Source organism: Pelodiscus sinensis, chromosome Z, assembly GCF_052426305.1.
Source record: "Pelodiscus sinensis isolate ZL-2025 chromosome Z, ASM5242630v1, whole genome shotgun sequence".
Classification (NCBI taxonomy): domain Eukaryota; kingdom Metazoa; phylum Chordata; order Testudines; family Trionychidae; genus Pelodiscus; species Pelodiscus sinensis.
Window position 1 is genome coordinate 12120783 of NC_143085.1, and position 19246 is coordinate 12140028.

At 47.4% G+C, this 19246-nt stretch overlaps 1 protein-coding gene across 3 annotated transcripts in view; it reads right to left on the reverse strand.

Annotated features, from left to right (window-relative positions):
- Positions 1-19246, reverse strand: part of SCARF2 (scavenger receptor class F member 2) — a 101127-nt gene that overhangs the window by 27700 nt on the left and 54181 nt on the right. For all 3 annotated transcript variants that reach the window (XM_075898218.2, XM_075898217.2, XM_089775290.1), the window contains exons 7-8: positions 18178-18281; positions 13164-13281 (exon numbers count right to left, since the gene is read on the reverse strand). In XM_075898218.2, coding sequence (XP_075754333.1) covers positions 13164-13281; positions 18178-18281 — 222 coding nt within the window. The remainder of the gene's footprint in view (positions 1-13163; positions 13282-18177; positions 18282-19246) is intronic.

Here is a 19246-nt window from a genome sequence, read left to right on the forward strand (position 1 = left end):
GCCTTGATAGCTGCTTCTCCCACAAACTCATGTAGTCTTCCATTCCACCCTTTGAACATGGGAAAAACCCTCCAACATTCATGCTTTTGGTGGATGTCTAAATCATGTTCTCTTATCACCTTTCAGGCCTCTCCTTAACTCCTGGCAGTGCTTTGTGTGGAAGCACAAATCCCACCACTTGAAATTGCTTCAGTGGGGATCACCTGTGGCTGCTGAGATTGTACATTTATGCCAGTGCATTGCCTTTACCGTCTCCCTCCTCTGCATGCTGTGTCATCACTGGGACCATAAGCACCCTTGTATTTACACTCTACACACTATTCTAATTATTTTAGCAAAAAATACATCTTGAGCAGTGTCACCAAAAACTAATAATACCCCAATCATCAATATGCTTGTGTCATGTATGTATGAAATGCATATTAAGAGTGATGAACATAAACTGAAATCATGGTTACAATGTATTTATACAAAGTCTCAGGCAGGGGCAATCTGGTTTCTCAGAGATATAGGACAAGTCAATATCTATAGCCAGGTATCATTAAAGTTGACTGGCAATCATCTGCCACATGGCCATTCTTTGGCAGGAACAAATTGTGATGTTATTGGATTATGTCATGAACCTACAAATTATTGCTGCAACCACTGTTATATTCAGGGCTCGCTGAACCGCGGTGAGCCCTGCTCGCCAGCCGCGCTGTCTGGCAATCTGTGCATGCACAGATCGTTCTCTGCATGCTCAGATCGCCCGAACGCGGCTCTTCCGGGTTGCAATCTACTCACCCTGGGCAAGTAGATTGCATTATTTGTTGAGCCCTGGTTATATGTATGCATGAAATCTTGCACAATGTGCCAAGTGAGATGTCTATTAAAGCTTAGGATTTACTGATTCTGTTTATACTAGTCATTTTTGTATTTGAAGTTATGAGTATCGCTCTGTATTTGTATTTCAAATGTTTGCTTCTGAGAGATATAAACAGCAGGCTTGGCCAGCCTATTTGAAAGGACCAAAGTACGTGACTAACAAGTGTCCTTGGGAGGTGCCAATCCTCATCAGATGGATGAGCTTTTCCATTACTGGCATGGGAGCAGTGGCATCCACCTGTAAAGAACTGAGTTGTGCATGGACAGCTGACTTGCTCATGAGACAAACTCCGTTTTGTAGCTGTATTTTTCCAGACAACAATGGGAGTCCCTCTACATAGCCAAGGATATAAAAAGGCCCTGACATTTCCTCCATTTTGTCTTCAGTTCAGCTTCTCATTTCTGGAGGATCTTTGTTCACATTTCAATTCTTAGCAAAGGACTTATGACCTATCCTAACAGTGGATGTATTCCAGAGACTTGATTTAGGACAGCAGATTATTTCACCTCTGCTACAAACCTGCACCCAAAACTTTGCAATTGGTTTATGTAATCTGATTCCTTTAACAGTTTTAAGTCTCACCCTTTCTTTCTATGAATAACCCTTTACATTCTAAAGGACTGGCTAACAGCATGTTTTGGGGGTAAAATAGGAATTATAAATTGACCTGGGAACATGGCTGATCCTTTGGGCTCAGAAGAACCCTTTTTGATTTGGTGATCTTATTTTTCATAACGTCTCATCTGTATAAGGTGTTGTGATAGGTTGTGTATTTGACAGATATCTCCTTGGGGTTGTCCCCTGGTATGCTGATCATGCTGCTGACACCCACCTTCTTGCTCTCTGGGTTTCTCCACCACCCAGACCTGCTGGACTAGATCCTCTGGTCTCTGCCAGACAAGGCACAGGGTTGGGTTACTGTTCCCTTGCTGACACTGAACCAGCTCATCTCTGGAAGGGCTCATTTCTAGAAGCTCAGTCCTCAGAAAACCAACCCACAAACAGGACTAAAGCCCCAAATAAATCCATCTCTCTGTAAAATTTTTATAAACAGAAAGCTTATAAGGTCTGCCCCTTTATCAATGAAAGAGAAATATGTATGTTCCTCCCCCTCCCTGATAACAATTATTTACACTGTGCCTGTTTATAAACAAAAATGTTTTTATTAAGTTCAAACAGTAGGATTTAAGTGGATTCAAGTAAAAACAGGTCAAAGTAAGTTACTGAATTAAAATCAACAAAACATGCTTAGCTAGTTCTAATCCAATAAGAAACTTGTTACATGCAAATTCTTACCCTAAACAGATATTTTAATCTCAGGTTAAAGCTTCAAATCAGAGCTGACCTTTTACTCTGACTTGGGTCTATAGCTTCTTCAAAGTTCTTTGTATCCTCTTAGGGTTTGCCAGACAGTTTAAAAACTGAAGACAAAAGGCAGATGGCTTCCTAATGCTTATATAGCTTTTTCCAAGGGCAGGAACCCATGGAAAAATACCAGGTTTAAAATGGAATCCAGTACTGGGTGGTATGGTCTTATATTTTTCTAGGCCCAACAAGACTATTCACAAGTCACTGATTTGATCACCAGGTCATTACGTTTCCAGGACATCAGTAATGGCACTCATTAGCACATTTAGAACTATAAATACAGCCATGCTTCAAATTTCTAACTTCACATCCAATAACGACACATGAATAAAAACAGCATATACAGATCCAGCAGATTGTAACTATAAAATTGACATATTACTTGGGCTGTTTTGCATAAAGAATCTTTGAGTTATGTACCTTTATAAGCCAATTTTGACAAAGCACTGGGGGGAGGGTATCATAGGTGTGGTACTGATGGTGACACAAGAGCTAGAATGTCTAAAGGAAATTGTATGACTTCTTGCCAGCCAGTGTGGTGAACAGAAGTGCTCTTTGTGACTCGTTTGGTGTGCCTTACAGTGGAGCACCCCCAGTCTTGAGTTGTAAGTGGACCTGTCTCTAAGCAATTCATCCTAAATTGATGCTTTGAGCCTCCAGAACCTCCACTATTGCACAGATCCATCTACATTTTAACAAATAACACAGAATCTCTTTCACCACTAGACATCACAACTGGAATGAATATTATCATAAGGTAACCACCAGGAAAATCCATTTCAATGAGTGACAGAACCATAAAAACAAGGAGCAAAACCCCCATGTTCTTTCTTTCTTTTTCACCTAAGTTGACAATAGAACCAGCACTTTGACTTTGGGAGGAGAGAACAGAGCTGGTGACCTGAGAACAGAGCCGGTGCTAGGCATAAGTGGACTAAGCGATTACTTATGGACCCAAGCCGCTCAATGCCCCCTCTCCCATTTGCTTTTTATTTTAATAAATTAAACAATTTTATTATAATTCAATACTTGTATAATTACTATTAGAGGCAAATATTCCTCAATAGCTAGTACTACTTCTACTTGAGAATTTGGCCAGCCATGTTGCTGGGATCCTGTGCTAAGGATTTTATCATGAACCAAGTCTGCTTGTTAAGTTTTAGCTGCTAGGAAGGATTTTATCTTTATTTATCTTGTAACCACTTCTGACTTTCATACCTTAAACTTGTACACACTTAAAAGCAACTTTTTTTATTTGTAATGGAAACCAGTGTTGTATTTACATTGAACTGTTTTGTCACTACAGTTAAAGTACACACCGTTAAATATTGACCCCAAAACAAGGGCAATGGATCTTTAATATCTAACTTTCCGGGAAAGGGCTGGAAAGTGCAGAACCCACATATTGGAGAAAATTCAGGACTTTGAATGTGCTGTGTGCATCATCCTGCTCAAACTAATTCTAGCTGGTAGAAGCCAGTGTTTGTCTGCAGTGTGGCTGGCAGCTTGTTGCAGTCAGATTTGTTGACCCAGGATTCCAACTATGCACAGACATTCAGAGTATGATCTGCATATTGTTTGGCTGTTTGTAAAACATTGTTGGACAAGCCAAGGTTGCAGTGCAGGCAGCAACACAGCCCCTCACTGGCTCATGCCATGACAACTGTCTTTGTTTTACTTGGGGATGTAGCATCCCTCCTCAGAGCGGGAGGGGCATTCCCCTCTAGACATTATAGCAGTAATAAATCATCATCATTCTACATTCTGGTTGTGTGTAGAAAAACCCCTTTCTCTTCTATGTCACAGTTCTAGGAGTGACTGCATCCTGTTGACAACCTGGATTTTGAGGCGGATCCAGGAAGGACTGGGGTGCTTGGTGCAGGAGCGCTGTCAGGCATTCCATATCCTCTGTGTTTGGGAAATGATGTTCCAGCTTTGAAAGCAGAAGGGGTAACCCAATGTCCTCAGTTAGCCCCAGACTTGTGAGGAACTGTGTTAGACAACATGCAAAAGGAGTCACTGGGGAAAGCAGGGTGGAGGATGGATTCCCCTTGCCTCTATCCGAGATAAGTCAAGTTATTGTCCCAGAGTATTCAGACAAACACCTGGGTGCAGCAGGAAGGGAAAGACAGACTCCTTCTCCTGCAGAGCAAGGAGTCCTATTGACTTGAAGGAAAATGTTATGAGTCCTGATGCCCAGGCCAGGGCAATGAGATCTCCTGGCAGAGGAATGCTCCTGAGCGCTTGGTACGGTGCTCACTGGCCTATGCTAGGGGCTACTTTGGGACTCATGGGCGTTTCCCCCGATGTCATGGCCCCATTCCAGTTGCTCCTATTCAGCTGTATCTGAAAGGGTACCTGCATCCCATTGGGCAGCACCCGATCCACTCTCTAATACTGAGCTCAGCATCAAGCTTCATGGACCAGCTCGATGGGACCCCATTGGTGCAGAAGGGGAGGAGGAGGGTCGTCTGCTGCTAACGGCCCCCTTCTCCCTTCTGCTTTCCCTTTATTTTGGGCCACCTGTTCTATTTCATCATGGCATGGTCCCATATCTGCACAGGCCAGTAGGTGCTGAGCATAGTAGAAGCAGGTTATACACACCAATTTATTTCTACTCACCCCCACTCTCTCCCCTCATCCCTCTTCAGGGACCTATCTCACAAGCAACTTCTAGTCCAGGAGGTGCAAGCTATCCTCTGGGTGGGAGCTGTGGAAGATGTTCTATGGGATTTAAGAGGTGAGGGATTTTACTCCTGCTATTTCCTAATTACAAAAGCCAAGGGTGCTCTCAGACCTATTATAGACGCTTGCTCAACGGCGACCTCAACAAACTAAAGCAGGGGTCTCTAACTCCTGGCCTGGGGGCCATCTGCAGCCTGAGCACTTCCCCAGCTGGGCCCATGAAATATTCTGAAAAGTTACTTAATCAGGTACGCATGACTGCCGGCTCAGGGAGCTGGGGGAGGGGCAGGCTTATGCTGATGTGGCTTAATTCTAATAATGAGGCTGGGGCTTTCCAGAACACCCCCCCTTCAATTATTAGGAAGCCTGTGATCAGATCAGGAGAGCTGACATGGCTGATACCTAGTGAGTTTCACAAAATGAGTTAATAGTGTCACAGCTCCCGCCTACAGATGGGACAGTGCTGCACGCACCCTCCAGGCCACAAGGATGAGCTGGCAGCATGAAGCCACTCTATCCCTGCAGCGCTGCCAGTGATGGTGACGGGCCCCCGACAGGTTTTAAATCACCTGGGGGCAGCAGGCAGGGCCATGGGATGTGTGGAAGGGGACGGGCCTGCAAGAGGGGCCAGGAGACGCATGGAGGGGAAGCAACCACACAGAGACCCCTGTCCTCCCCCTCCCCTCCCAGCCCTGCCACAAGAGGGTGCCTCCTGGCCTGCTATGAGAATTTGAGGACTGGTACTGGCCCTAAGATAAACTGAGTTTGAGACACCTGCTCTAAAGTTTTGCGTGGTCTGCGGGCTTCCATTATCCCTTCCCTGGGGATTGGTACAGTGCCCTCAGTAGAAGATGACTACTTCCACGTTTCAATTTTCCAAGGCAACAGAAGGCTCCTTGGGTTCATTGTGAACAGGCACATTACCTGCTCTCACTACTCCTGTTCAGCCTGTCAGGGCCACAGAGGTTCACAAAGCACTGGGGAACGTGTGCCCAGAGCCCTGCCTGCCAATCCCACCCTCAAGGATCTGCTCCCGGCCACACTCCAGAGGTCTTGGCCTGGGTGCCACGCCTGGGGCTCTGCTCTCAGCTTCATCTTCTGGCCCTGCACCTGGAGTCCTGGCTGCTGGCTTTGGCTGCTCCTGCTCACAACCCATCCCCATCTGTGGCTCCAGTCTCAGCTCTCTTACACCTGTCTGCATCCCCCACTCCTGGCTGTCGGGGGCACAGGCAGGGGGAAGAGAAGCATGAGGTGAAAAGTTTGGGGAACACCGATCAAGGATTTGGCACAGTACGTGGAGCAGACCTGCCGAAGTTTAGAATGACCTACAACCAGAACTGTCCCCACCCACTGTGAAAAGATTCCGCCATTCCAGTGCTGCTAGCTGGGACACAGCCATTCCCTCCAGGAGCTCTGTGCTGGGAAAGCAGCAGCCTATGCTTTTCCAGAGCTAACCCCATCCTGCAATGAGCCAGCACAGCCACAAAGAGCCAGAGAGTCCAACAAGCTATGGATGAAGGAAACTATTTCAAGTCTTTTCCAAAGGAATACTTCTGAAAACGAGTCTGTGTTTGCGAAGTGGCTTCTTTTATCTACTCAGTAATTCTATGCAGACCACATGTTCCCCAAACCACATGTGCTGTTTTGGAATTTAATTGGCACTGCAGCCAAATGGAGGCTTCCGGCAGCAGCTGACAGTATGAGATGCAGCCACACTGCCGGGAGACTTTTTTCCACAGCGATTTTAGCTGGAAAGGATCTGCTAGTCCCCTCTGCACTCCCTCACAGTAGCAGGATAGAGCCTATGGCTGGCCTAGATGATTTTATTGATCAGGGCATTCACACTGACAACCAACTATCCAAACACTGCCAAGGAAGGAGTCATGCTGGCTATGATTGCCCTTGCCAGTCAAACTCATGTGCCCATAGTACAATCCAAACCCATGCAGACTGATATGGCCCAGACTTGGACCCCCTTTCTAAAGGGGAGAAGGCTCAACATTGGGCAGAAGATCTCTGTAGTGTGGACAACCTGGGCATTTTGCTTCATCCTACCCATGTGAGGCCTGATCCACACCTCAATAATGAAATGCTTCAGTCCCAGCAGAGGGGTCTGAGCTGGGCCACATCTGTTGACCAGCGTTTTTGCAGTGACTAACCGGCAGCCAACATTTTTCCACCTTCTACTTCGTCTGTGGTACCCTGCCACAAAAGGCCACTCAAAAAGAGTAGGTCCATTCTGGAGTCTCTACTACCTTTATGGGCTGGAAACTCATTTGGGCATATGGGATTTCCAAAACAGCACGAGACCAGTATCTACCTCATGCAAGACGTTGATAGGTCTGTCCTATCACTGGACCCAGTCATGTCCTTGGAATTCACAGCCCTTGGAATTCACAGCCTTTCAGAACCACTGCAAACCCCCTGCAGTTCAGCCTCGCTTATTCCCTGTGTTTCCTAGTCATTCTTGGCATCTCCTGGCTCAATATGCATTGTCTGCATATTCACGAGAGGCAGGGGGGTGGGAAGGCAATTATGTTTTGGTTTTGCTCTCTATTTTCCTGGCAGTCTTGTCTGCTCAAACCCAGTTCCTTGCCAGAGACCATCAGTAGTTTAAAACTAATAAACCCTGTCATCCCCCATAATTCAGGAACAAAGGGAATCATATCAGCAGAACCTCCATCAACACCTATAACTCCCCCAGTAGTCCCAGCTATACTATGGAAGTACAGGGATCTGGCAGAGGTGGTTGATAACAAGGAAGCTAATGTAGTGCCACTATTATTGCCCCATCAGATGTCAAACAGGAGCCAAGGTTCCTTGTGGACATACCTATTCCATATGAGAGTCTGAGCCCCATGTGGGCTGAAAATGCCTCTCCAAGGATCTGGAAGAGGCATTCATCTGCATAGCCACATCTCTGGCCGAAGCTCTGATTGTCTTTGTAGTGAAAAAGGTAGCTCTCTGAAACCCTGCATAGACTATAAAGCCTTGAATAAGATCAACATCTGGAATCAATAACCTCCTACTGCTCTTTGAAACATTTCACTCTAGTAAGATCTTTAAGAAGCTGGATCAGACCACATTGCTTATAACCTGGTCTGTATTCAGGAATAGGGTGAGTGGAAGAGTGCCTTCCACATCCAGTATGTGCACTTGGAACACGGGGGTAATGCCCTTTGCTTTGTGCACTGCCCCTGCAATGTTTAATCCAGGCTACGTTTACTGACACATTGGATCAGACCATTGTGATCTACTCTGATGTTATTCTCATCTTTTCTGAAAACCAGATCTTCCACAACCAAGACATGCACCTTTATACTAAACTAGAGAAGTCTGAATTTGACTAGAGCACAATCAAGTTCTTAGTAGCGATGTAAAATCCGGATTAATCCATTAACTGGTTAAGAGTTAGGATAGTATAATGTGTAACCAGTTAATCAGCTAAGCAGGATCCCGGGTGGGGGACTGCTCTAGTCCAGTTGCAGCAGTCCCCAGCCTGTGGGGTTTCTGTTCCCAGCCCTAGACTGGCCTCACAGGGATAGCTCCTGGCCTCTGCCGTGTTGTACTGTCTGCCACCTGCTGCCCCCGATCCCTAGCCAAGTGAGTTTAGCTGCCACTTGCGGCTCCCACCTAGTGGGGCAGGGTGGGCTGCTGGCTCCCGACTCCCAGCCCCAGTCACGTGGGGTGGGCTTGCAGTGTGCAGGCTGCAGGTGGGTAAGTGTAGGATGATGCTCAACAGGTAACAGATTACTGTTCACATCCCTAGCTCTTAGGGTACACCATTTTGCCTGAAGGGCTGACTATGGAACCATGTGAGGTATTTGCCACCTCCAAGTGGGAAGTTCCAAGGAATAAGTGAGAGGTATAACAATTCCTTGATTTTTACCAATTTTTGCCAATGCTTTAACAAGGGGGTATTTCCACCTAGTAGCCTCTATGGGTACATCTACACTACATGCCTCTGTCGGCAGAGGCATGTAGATTTGTTTATTCAGCAAAGGTAAATGAAGCCGCGATTTAAATGATCGCGGCTTCATTTACATTTACATGGCTGCCGCGCTGAGCCGACAAACAGCTGATCAGCTGTTTGTCGGCTCGCCGCTAGTCTGGACGTTCCCCCTGTCGACATCAAAGCCCGTTGTCGGCAGCCCCGGTAAACCTCATTCCACGAGGAATAACGGGGCTGCCGACAACGGGCTTTGATGTCGATGGGGGAACGTCCAGACTAGCGGTGAGCCGACAAACAGCTGATCAGCTGTTTGTCGGCTCAGCGCGGCAGCTATGTAAATGTAAATGAAGCCGCGATCATTTAAATCGCGGCTTCATTTACCTTTGCCTACAACCCTAATCTACATGCCTCTGCCGACAGAGGCATGTAGTGTAGACACAGCCTATCTGGGTGCTCTTCCAGAAGGAAAAACTATTTGTCTGTTCTCCTGAGGCTCAATGTGCCTTTGACAAACTAAAGAGGGCTTTCACTATGGCTTGCCATCCTTGTCCATCCAGATCCCAGGTAATTTCACTGTGGAGGCCAAGGCATCTGATTTCACCATTGGAGCCACGCTGTCACAACAAATGGGTCACATAATCAACTCCACTCGTGCTTTTATTCACACAAGCCAGCTTCTGCAGAAGGGCATGACAACATTTGGTAATTAAAGCAGCCTTTGGCGAGGGGTGTCACCTGATCAGGTCCCTCCTGATCACAAGAACTTGGAATATTTCTGTATGACTCAAAACTTAAAACAGTGTCAAATCTCCTGGTCACTATTTTTTGCACAGTCTGAGGTGGACTTACTACCCCGTGAGCCAGTAGAGAATCTCTACTATGTGACCAGCTCTACCATGGCATTCCACTGAATTCATCCAGAGAAACCTAGGCCTCTGGAAGAAACCTTTGAAAGGAGTGTATCACCAGTCAGACATTCCCGATGGGTTCCTGACAGATGTTCTGCTCTGTCAATGATAAACTTTCAGCTGCGTGCATACGTGTGTGTGCTCCCCATCTACCATGTTAACTATACACAATTAGTGATCAAGACAGACTCCAAGAGAGCCCCCAAAAGACCACAAAATCAGATAAGGATCAAAGGCATCAGACAAGGTTTATTGTCAAGTGAAGTACAGTCACAATTGTTAGCAAACAGACTCACTGCTAAGCCCTTAGGCATATGCACCCTGTGACAATGGGATAGCTCAGTCAATACTATGGATCCAGTATTGTCCCCTTGGCTAGACAAAGACAGTTCTTTGGGGTGCACTTTTATACACAGGTACAAACATGTTACACATCACTCCTGACGTATCAGGTTGTTGCCCTCTGTTGCCTAGTTACCACCTCACACAAGGGGAGGGGCTCAATTACTATCCATCATGCTGTCAATTCAGACCCTGTCCAGAACCCAGATGGGTGTTTGTGGGGAGGCAGTTGGTTCCAAAGTGTTTCTTAACCAAGTATTCTGTTACGACCCCCATGGAATGTGTTTTACAGTCAATGCCTGACACCCTTTGGCGTTCTTTATGCTTGACCCTGTTGGCACTATTTCCTGTTAGCCAGGTCTATTTCCTGCTTGCAGTTTCACTGAGCAAAAGTTTTGCTCATTATTTTCAGGCCTGTGATATGTTATTTTATGTTACAGACCTTCATCTTACTACAGAGGGCACCGTCAGGACTGAGATTCTTCCGTTGACACTGATGGTTAGCCAGCCTAGCCTCCAGGCAGATTAATGAGCTCCGCTGGGATGCGGTAGGACAGTCTGATTGGCTGGCTGGAGAGAACCAACAGGCCTCCTCCTGAGCTCAGCATCAGCAGATTGCTGGCTACTCAATGATTATCTCTGCAGCCGCAATCACGCCTGTGCCCACCTTGCTCCAGCCTTGTTCCTGTTCAACTCTACTTGGTTCCAGTCCCGCTTCCTTGTGACTCCATCTCTGACCTCGGTGTGACTCCTGGCTCCTTACTCCAGCTATGAGTTCCTCGACTTGAGTTCCTAGCTCTGAAGTCCTGCTCCAACCACCAGGCATGACTCCTGCTCTAGCCATTAGGCATGACCACCCATGTCCTGCCATGACATATAGGCCACTGTAGTCTCTCAGTACAAGTGGCCAGTCTTTTATTGGACTGCCCAACATACCCAACTTATCCAAACAGTCAGACACTCTTTAATTTTTCTCTTAGTGAGCTATTTGTTCCCTGTCTGCGGTGTCCTTTACACTTTCACTCCATCTCTACACTCACCGTCTAGGACACAGCAAACAGCAGGTGTGATTCCCCACTTAGCGAGATGTACACAGAGGTGAGCTAGCATGCTAAAAATAGCACTTTGGCAGTAGAGGTTGAGCAGCAGCTGGGGCTAGCTACCCAAGGATCAGCCTATCTGCCCACCGGAGCATGGATTCAGGCAGCTATTTAACCAGGAGATCAGCATTTTATCATAAAGGCCCCTAGGGGAAGCAGAGGGTGCAATGGCACCAGTACTTACATTTTCCTCCACTCTGCTGCTATGCCTCTTGGGGAAATTCATGCCTGATCCCTTGTGAGCATCATGGCACATCTTGTAACAGCATGAGTTTTACCCCAGAGTCTTACTCAAATTTGATGTATGTGGAACGCAGTCTTCCACTCACCCAACACTGCTCTACGCTTCCTCTTAGCAGTGCTATCCCTGGCTCCCAAGCCTCTTTGCAGTGCATTGTTAGAGGGACATTCTGCCCAGAGGTGGCTGCACCTCCTCTCCCCCTGCCCCTAGTCACCCTGAATTGGAGGACACATGCACTGGCAAACAGAAAAGTCCTGGAGGATGGGACTAAGCCAGTGGAGTGAAGTCTGCTAAAAGTGGCCATTATTATAAACCTGTTTGCAATTACCCAGAGTTTTCAGAAGTCTTCACCTTTTTGGTTGAAATTTTCCAGGCTGTCTGTGTCTGAGGTTGAAAATGTTTGGAAAGTGTCTGCAAAAGTAGTTCAGTCATAGCAGAGAATGAGGAAGAATATACTCCCCTGCTGTGGAAACATTTTACATTGATTTTAAACAGCTTTAGAGATGGGTGGGAGGGAATGCGCCAAGTGGGGGCCCTGGCTGAGCAGCAGATGGGAAGAGGAGGGGTGAAGGGGCTAGCGTCCTGGCTGAGTGAACATGCTCCTATTCAAACAGGATTCTTTTTTCATGGATTCACAGATTTCAAGGCCAGAAGTGCCCATCCTGATCATCCTGTCTGGCCTTCTGGGTTTATAGGCCAGAGAACCCACCCAGGGATTCTTCTGTCCAGCCCAAGAACCTCTGTTTGAACCACAGCAGATCTTTAGAAAGAAACCCCCAGTCCTGATGGAAGGGCTCCCAGTTACACACAGGCCCTCGTAACTGGGTAATTGTTTCAATGTTCACTTCCCCTCACTGTGCCGTGTTTCAGTTCTGGATTTGCCTAGCATGAGCTACCAGCCATCAGATCCCACTCTGCCCTATCTGCCGGATTAATGCCAGCTCCCTTCTCTCTGTGCGAACTGGCCACGGGACTGATCTCTGAGCATTTGGCAAGCACATTGCACAGTCCTCCCATGCAGATTTCTCATTGATCTGGTTCTGTGCCCTCTATGGCTGGCTGCTTTGAGAGTTAGTTTAGGAACAGGCACACTCACTCCCTTGGCACTTTGAATGGTGCCATTTCCCAATACGTCAGGGAACAACCTGATCTAGTTAAAGGGATCTTGCTTCTGCTGGCAATGCTGTATTTTCCCCTTCCTGCTCCAAAAAATGCACCACGCACCTAGGGGCATGAGCCAGAGGCTGAGCGCGCTCGTATAGGGAGGATCTCAAAACCCTTTACAGCCACCTGAACAGACTCCCCTTCTACCCCGCCCAGCCTGCAGATGGTGATGCTGAGACACAGAACATCAATGAGACCACTGGCATAGACCAGGATAAACAGCTTATCTTCCTTGGAAAGTGGAGTTTTGTTTAGGCTGATTTCTCCACTTTTTTTCCCCCACTCCAGCACTGGGTGAGACCTGTCTAAGGGCATGGAGTCAGCACTGGGCCAAGATTTAGCCCCTGCAACTCCTGATCCCCAGTGCTGCACTTTGACCACATGGGACAGAGCCTCCCCCGGCAGCCAGAGCTGGCATTTGAGGTGGAGTGGCCAGTGCCTAAGGCAAGTGATAAGGCACCTGGCAGCTTAGACAACAGTGGCCCAGGAAGGCCACATGCTGGGCTTTCAGTGTGGAAGCAAAGGCACAGACACTTACCCCTGAGCTTCCTCCTTCTTGCGACAGACACAGCAGCAGCAGAGTAGCGAGAGGAGGAGGATGAGTAGCAAAGCCAGCAGGGCCCCCGCTGCGATCACTCCCATCCGCTGATTGGCCTCTGAAAAGGGACATGAGATACCCATTAACACACTGCCCTGGGGAGCCAGTTGCCCATCCCACTCCCAAGGAAAGACGCACAAAGAGGAGTAGCACAGCCAAAGCGATGAGCCAGCTGCATCCTGAGTGGATGCAAAAAATATTAATTTAATACATTTTAAATCCTGGGAAAGGGGGACCATTGTGATCATCTAGCCTGACCGCCAGAGAATCCATCTAGAAGGTTAGATGCCTGGTACCGACTGTAACTCAGGCACTGACATCCTTTGAAAAATCCCAGTTAAAGTTTCCAAGTGATAGATAATCCACTACATCTCTAGATATCCTCACTGTTAAAAATAGGTCACTTATTTCTAGTCTGATTTGTGCCATCTGCAACTTCCACCTGTGAGATCTTGTTCTGCTTTTGTCACACAGATAGTTCAGAGAGTCCACAAGCATCCCTTACAATCATTTAGTCCAATTTCTTGTTTCAGATGGGCCAGGTAACTGCCCCAAAATAATGCCCAGAGCAGAGCTTCTAGAAAAAAATCCATCACTACCCTCGAGTCCTTCATCCTGTAAAGTATGGCCTATGTTCTTTGTCCGTATACATTTACATTTAACCACATTAAAATGCATATTGTTTGCTTAGCTCAGTTTCCCAACAGATCCAGATTGCTCTGAATCAGTGGCCAGTTTTTTGTTACCTCTCCCCAAATTGGTACCATTTGCAAACCTTATCAGTGAGGATTTTATACTTTTCTTCCAGAGAACTTATAAAGCTGCTAAGTAGTGTAGGGGCAAGACCTGATCCTTGTGGCACCCCACTGGATACACATCCATTCAATGACAATTCCCTGTTTATAGTTAATCTGAGATTATTCAATTAGCCATTTTTTAATCCATCTAATATGTGCCATGTTAATTTTACATATTTCTAGGGGCACCAAGTCAAACACCTTACAGAACCCTAAATATATGACACCGACACTATATCAACCACACTTGTCATCTCATCCAAAGAAAATCTCAAATTAGCTTGTGTCATGACCAGCATGTGAGTAGTCTGAGGTAACAGTTGCAATTGAGGCAGGGCCAGGCTAGGTGTATACCAGGAGATCATAGTTTGAGACAGGCCAGATAGCAGGTAGAGAATCAGGTGTCACAAGGCAGGCAGGGTCATGTTATCAGGAGACTAGAGTCAGATAATAGGAGGCAGTAACACAGGGGAATGGGCATCTTCAGCAGGAGAATCCCCATTGCACAGAAAACTTACTGTTCCCCGGCTTGGTTTAAACAGAAGCAGGGGACCAAATGGAAATGCTGGAGTTCCACCAAGCAAATCCCAGAATTGGACTCTGTCAGTGTTCTGAGGTTGTTAGGAGGACACAAGGTGGCAGATCAGAATTTATTGGCTTTTAAGAGCATTGTGGATCAGCGTTCAACACCCACAGTCCCTGACAGCATCTATTTTCCATAAATACACCTTGATTGGCATTAATTAATTATATTACACCCCTTTGTTGTTATTAATTGAGTTCTGTGGCAGCTGCTCCATTATTTTGCGCAGGATTGATGTCACCTCCCTGCTCTTGCCCAATCTTCCCCAAGAGTTCATAGGGCTGCCCTTAAAATCTGGAGGATGTTCACATAAGGGCAACACATGTTTTTGTATGAGATTGTTCAAACAAAGTTAAAGGGAAAAGAGAATGCAACAAGAGAATCCTCTATCTGAAACACTAAGGGTATGTCTACACTACCCCCCCTAGTTCGAACTAGGGAGGCTAATGTAGGCATTCGAAGTTACAAATGAAGCCCTGGATTTAAATATCCCGGGCTTCATTTGCATCTTCCTGGGCGCCGCCATTTTTAAATGTCCCTTAGTCCGAACTCTGTGCCAGCAGCTACATGCAGCATGGAGTAGGTAGTTCGAATTAGGATATCTAATTCGAACTACCGTTACTCCTGTGGAACGAGGTGTACCAGTAGTTCGAATTAGAGATCCTAATTCAAACTACAGGCAGTCCCCGGGTTACGTACAAGATAGGGACTGTAGGTTTGTTCTTAAGTTGAATTTGTATGTAAGTCGGAACTGGTACATATTGTAGGGGAAACTCTAGCCAAACATTTCTCCAGAGCTCAGTTTTATTCTCCCACACCTCACTTCCCTCAGTCCTTTATTCTCAAGCTGAGGTGTCTGCTGAGAAAAGCCGCTCCACGTCTCCCTGGTCTGCTGGGTGGGGCACTAGCTTCGTGTCTCCCTGGTCTGCTGGGGGGAAAAGCAGCTAGTGCGGGGTTGCCTCACCCCATTTGTAAGTAGGGATCCGATGTAAGTCGGATCCATGTAACCCAGGGACTGCCTGTACTTACTCCGTGCCGCGTGTAGCCACGGGCACGGAGTTCGGACTAAGGGACATTTAAAAATGGCGGCGCCCAGGAAGATGCAAATGAAGCCCGGGATATTTAAATCCCGGGCTTCATTTGCAACTTCGAATGCCTACATTAGCCTCCCTAGTTTGAACTAGGGAGTTAGTGTAGATATACCCTGACAGAATGATGAGAAAGGGAGGAGACCTTAGAGAGGAAAAAGGTTCTGAACCCAAGGTGGGGGGATATCATTCCAAGAAGGACAACATGGTTGATGGCATGGGAGGTGGCTGGATAATTGGGGAGGATGGAGCCCTGGGTATGGCCAGAGAGAGGACACTCTGGTGAGAGCTGTTTCAGTGGCACACAGAGAGAAGATGCTGGAATGGAGAGGATCTTTAGTGACATGGGAAGAGAGGAACTCCAGTCAGCAGTTGCAGATGGCAGGTTCAATGAGCTTTGGAGATTAAAGACAGAAAGGAGACAGGGTAGCAGTTAAACCATCTGTGTAACCAGAAATGCAAGAAGGAGCAGTTCTCCTGCTGGGCAGTGAGGCTAGAGCTGTTGTCTTCATTGTACAGACTGGAATTCCTGACCCTGCAGGATTTCAACTGGAGCCTTCCATGCATTTCATGTCTGAACACCACAGAATCCCTATACCCTCATTCCCAGGGGTCTCTGCACTGCTTTCTCCAGACTGAAAAAATGTGAGATCTGGAGTATTCTGGCCCAACACAGCTCAGTCCAACAGGAGTGTCTTTCAGGCTTCAAAGGCACTTTGACATGGGGCTTGAGAGAAAAGCAGATCAAAGCTAGGAGCTGGAGCCAGAGAGCTCAGCTGACCAACAGTGAGAATTCTCCAGATTCCCCTCCTGTTCTTTCCTGTGCAAGTACCCACTCTGCAAATTCCAGATGGAACCACTGGGACTACGCAGAGTCCCCAGGCAGAGTCAGTAAACAGAGCTGCTATCTCAAGAGATGTGAATCTGCTAGCGAGAGCGAGGGGGTGAGCAGGGCATTTGCTGCACACCCTGCAGAGAAGCACAGGGCCCCACAAACTACAAGGCCAATGGAGTCACTAAACTGAACCTGGAGACTCTGGAAAAGTAGAGACAAACACCAAGCTCAGCCCTGATCTGCAAGTCTCTAGGACAGCCCAGCAGCACTTGCCCACACATGCCCTGTCCAAGCTGTCCTGAAACAGGAGCCATGGCCTACTGGCTCCGGGCAGCCCCCATCTCTCAGAACTGTGCACAGAATTCACAGCTGGATGTGGTGGCTCAGGCAGGCTGCATGCCTCATCCTGCTTCCCGGAGAGAATGAAAGGGAACAGCGCAGAGCTTGGTGCAGCTGCAGCATCTGCCAAGCAGAGCAGAGAAGTCACCACCCCAGCAAGTTAGTCTTTTCCAAAGGTGCTAGAATCTGACACAGGGCGGGTTCTGGAGAGTCCAGCCCAGCTCGCTGTGCAGAGGGATAGAGGCCAGGAAGTCCCCTCCTGCCAGAGATGCTCCAGCCTATCACACTCCTCATGGCTCAGTGCTGATGGCAGGCACAGTGCTACAGATTGCACAAATGAAGAGCCCCCTAGTTAAAACTTAGCCACTATGTGATGGACAGTGCAGACTGGGGTTGCAAGACTGGGAAGGAGCCCATCACAGACTCCCATTCATTAACTCATCAAGCCCCAGCTTAAAACCAAGTCAGTCTATTTACTCCATCCCTTCCAATGGGAGGCTGTTCCAGAACCTCACTCCTGCCATGGTTGGAAACCTTCATCTAATTTCCAGCCTCAGTTTACCCACAGCCAGTTTATCTCCATTTGTTCTTGGGCCAACACTAACACATAGCCATAGATATAAAGGCTCTATCGATAGTTCTTTGCACTCTCCGGTGTCCATCTTCACTGTTGCTGGCCTTTACAGAGCAGTTGCATCAGTGGGAAAGAGATTCTAACACACTAAATACATTCAGGAATCCATCGTTGCACCTGCTTCCTAGCCTGCCTGATTGTAAATACTGTACTAGGCTCAAGAGGTGACTCTCTGGCTCACTCAGAGCCACTGCTCCCATGCTCCAACTTGTTCTGATTTCCTCCCTGCCCTGTGATGATGAGGCAGCTTTGCAGGCAGTAAATCAGGTGATGGAAGAGCGTTGTGCTGACCTCTGGAGAGCGTTCTGCAATGCCTAGCTTCCCTAGCTATTCCGGAACGTAGGCGTGGAAGTCGTGGCTCTAAGATGCACATCTGGTGCAAGGACCTGATCTACGCCAACCAGCAATGGGAAGCATGGGGGATTCTCCTGGACAGTGAGTGCCGGAGGAACTGGGGAACATCTCAATTGGGGGAGGGGCAAGTGAGCCTGGCTCCTCTTAGTAACAGGACTGGGTGCACTGGGTAGGAGGGGCTGGAGCACCTGGGGAGAGAAGCACCCAGACAGCTGGAAGCCCCCACCCCTCCATAGCGCCTATTTTCTAAATAACATAGCAGAAAGGGGCCCTGCTCCCCTCCCCCCATCCTACTCCACACCCAGACACAATGGCTGCACTTACCCATGTGGCAGGCTCCAGTCAGGGGGTCACAAGTGTCGTCATGGCAGCTGCAGGACTTAGCACAGTTGACTCCGTACTGACCAACCGGGCATGTCAGGTTACAGCTGGAGAGGAGAGAGAATCTCACATCAGTGGACTCGAGCACCTCACTGACTCCCCACAGTCCTCTCTGTGGATTCAGACCCCAGAGCCCCTGGAACCACAGCACCTACCCTGGATCTCTGTCTGGTGGTGGAACTGAGCTGGGAGGGAACTCCCTTACCCTGATGGACCATGCTGCTGGTACTAGAAGGGAAACACGGGCAATAAACCAGAAACGAGAGAGAAAGAATCACTCTCCAGGTCCTGGGACTGTGTGGTTCCTCAGGGTGTTTCCAATGCTTGGTCCTAGGTCATCACATCCCTGAGGAGGCCAGGTCACGATCAACAGAGATCCTAGTTTTCCACAATAACCAAATTCTCTGATTTAAAACAAAATTAAAATCTGCATTTTCCATGTGTAACACCCTACCTCATGAACTAAAAGCCAGCTGCCTAGTAGCTAAAGCCATAGTGCATACTCATTATTCTCTCTGTAAGACGGTATGGCCAGGCCTACACGAGACCTGGAAGGTCAGCTTAAGGTATGCAACATAGATGGAATCCGCTAACCTTAAGCTGAGCTAGGTGCTGCCCCACTGCAGGAGGTTGATGAGAGAAAACTTTCCCAGTCGGCTTCCCTTACTGTGAGGAGTACAGATGCTGGCCAGAGCTGCCCTCAGCATTTGATTTAGCGGCTCTATTGTAGACCCGCTAAATCAAATGCCAGAACATCAATCTCTAGCATGATGCATGAAGTGGTCTCAGTGCCATTAGATGGAACAGTACACCACTGTGGGTTATACATGATTAAAATTAAATGTTGAACTTTAGTTGCCCAAGCCACAATATATGTCCATATCAACAGAGCACAAGGTTTTACTGAAATATTTAGTATTTTAAGCAAGTTCAAAGTTTGTCAGTGCCATCAATCATAATACAATGAAAATTAATAGAACTGTATTTATTCCAGATTCCAACTACTTTTTAT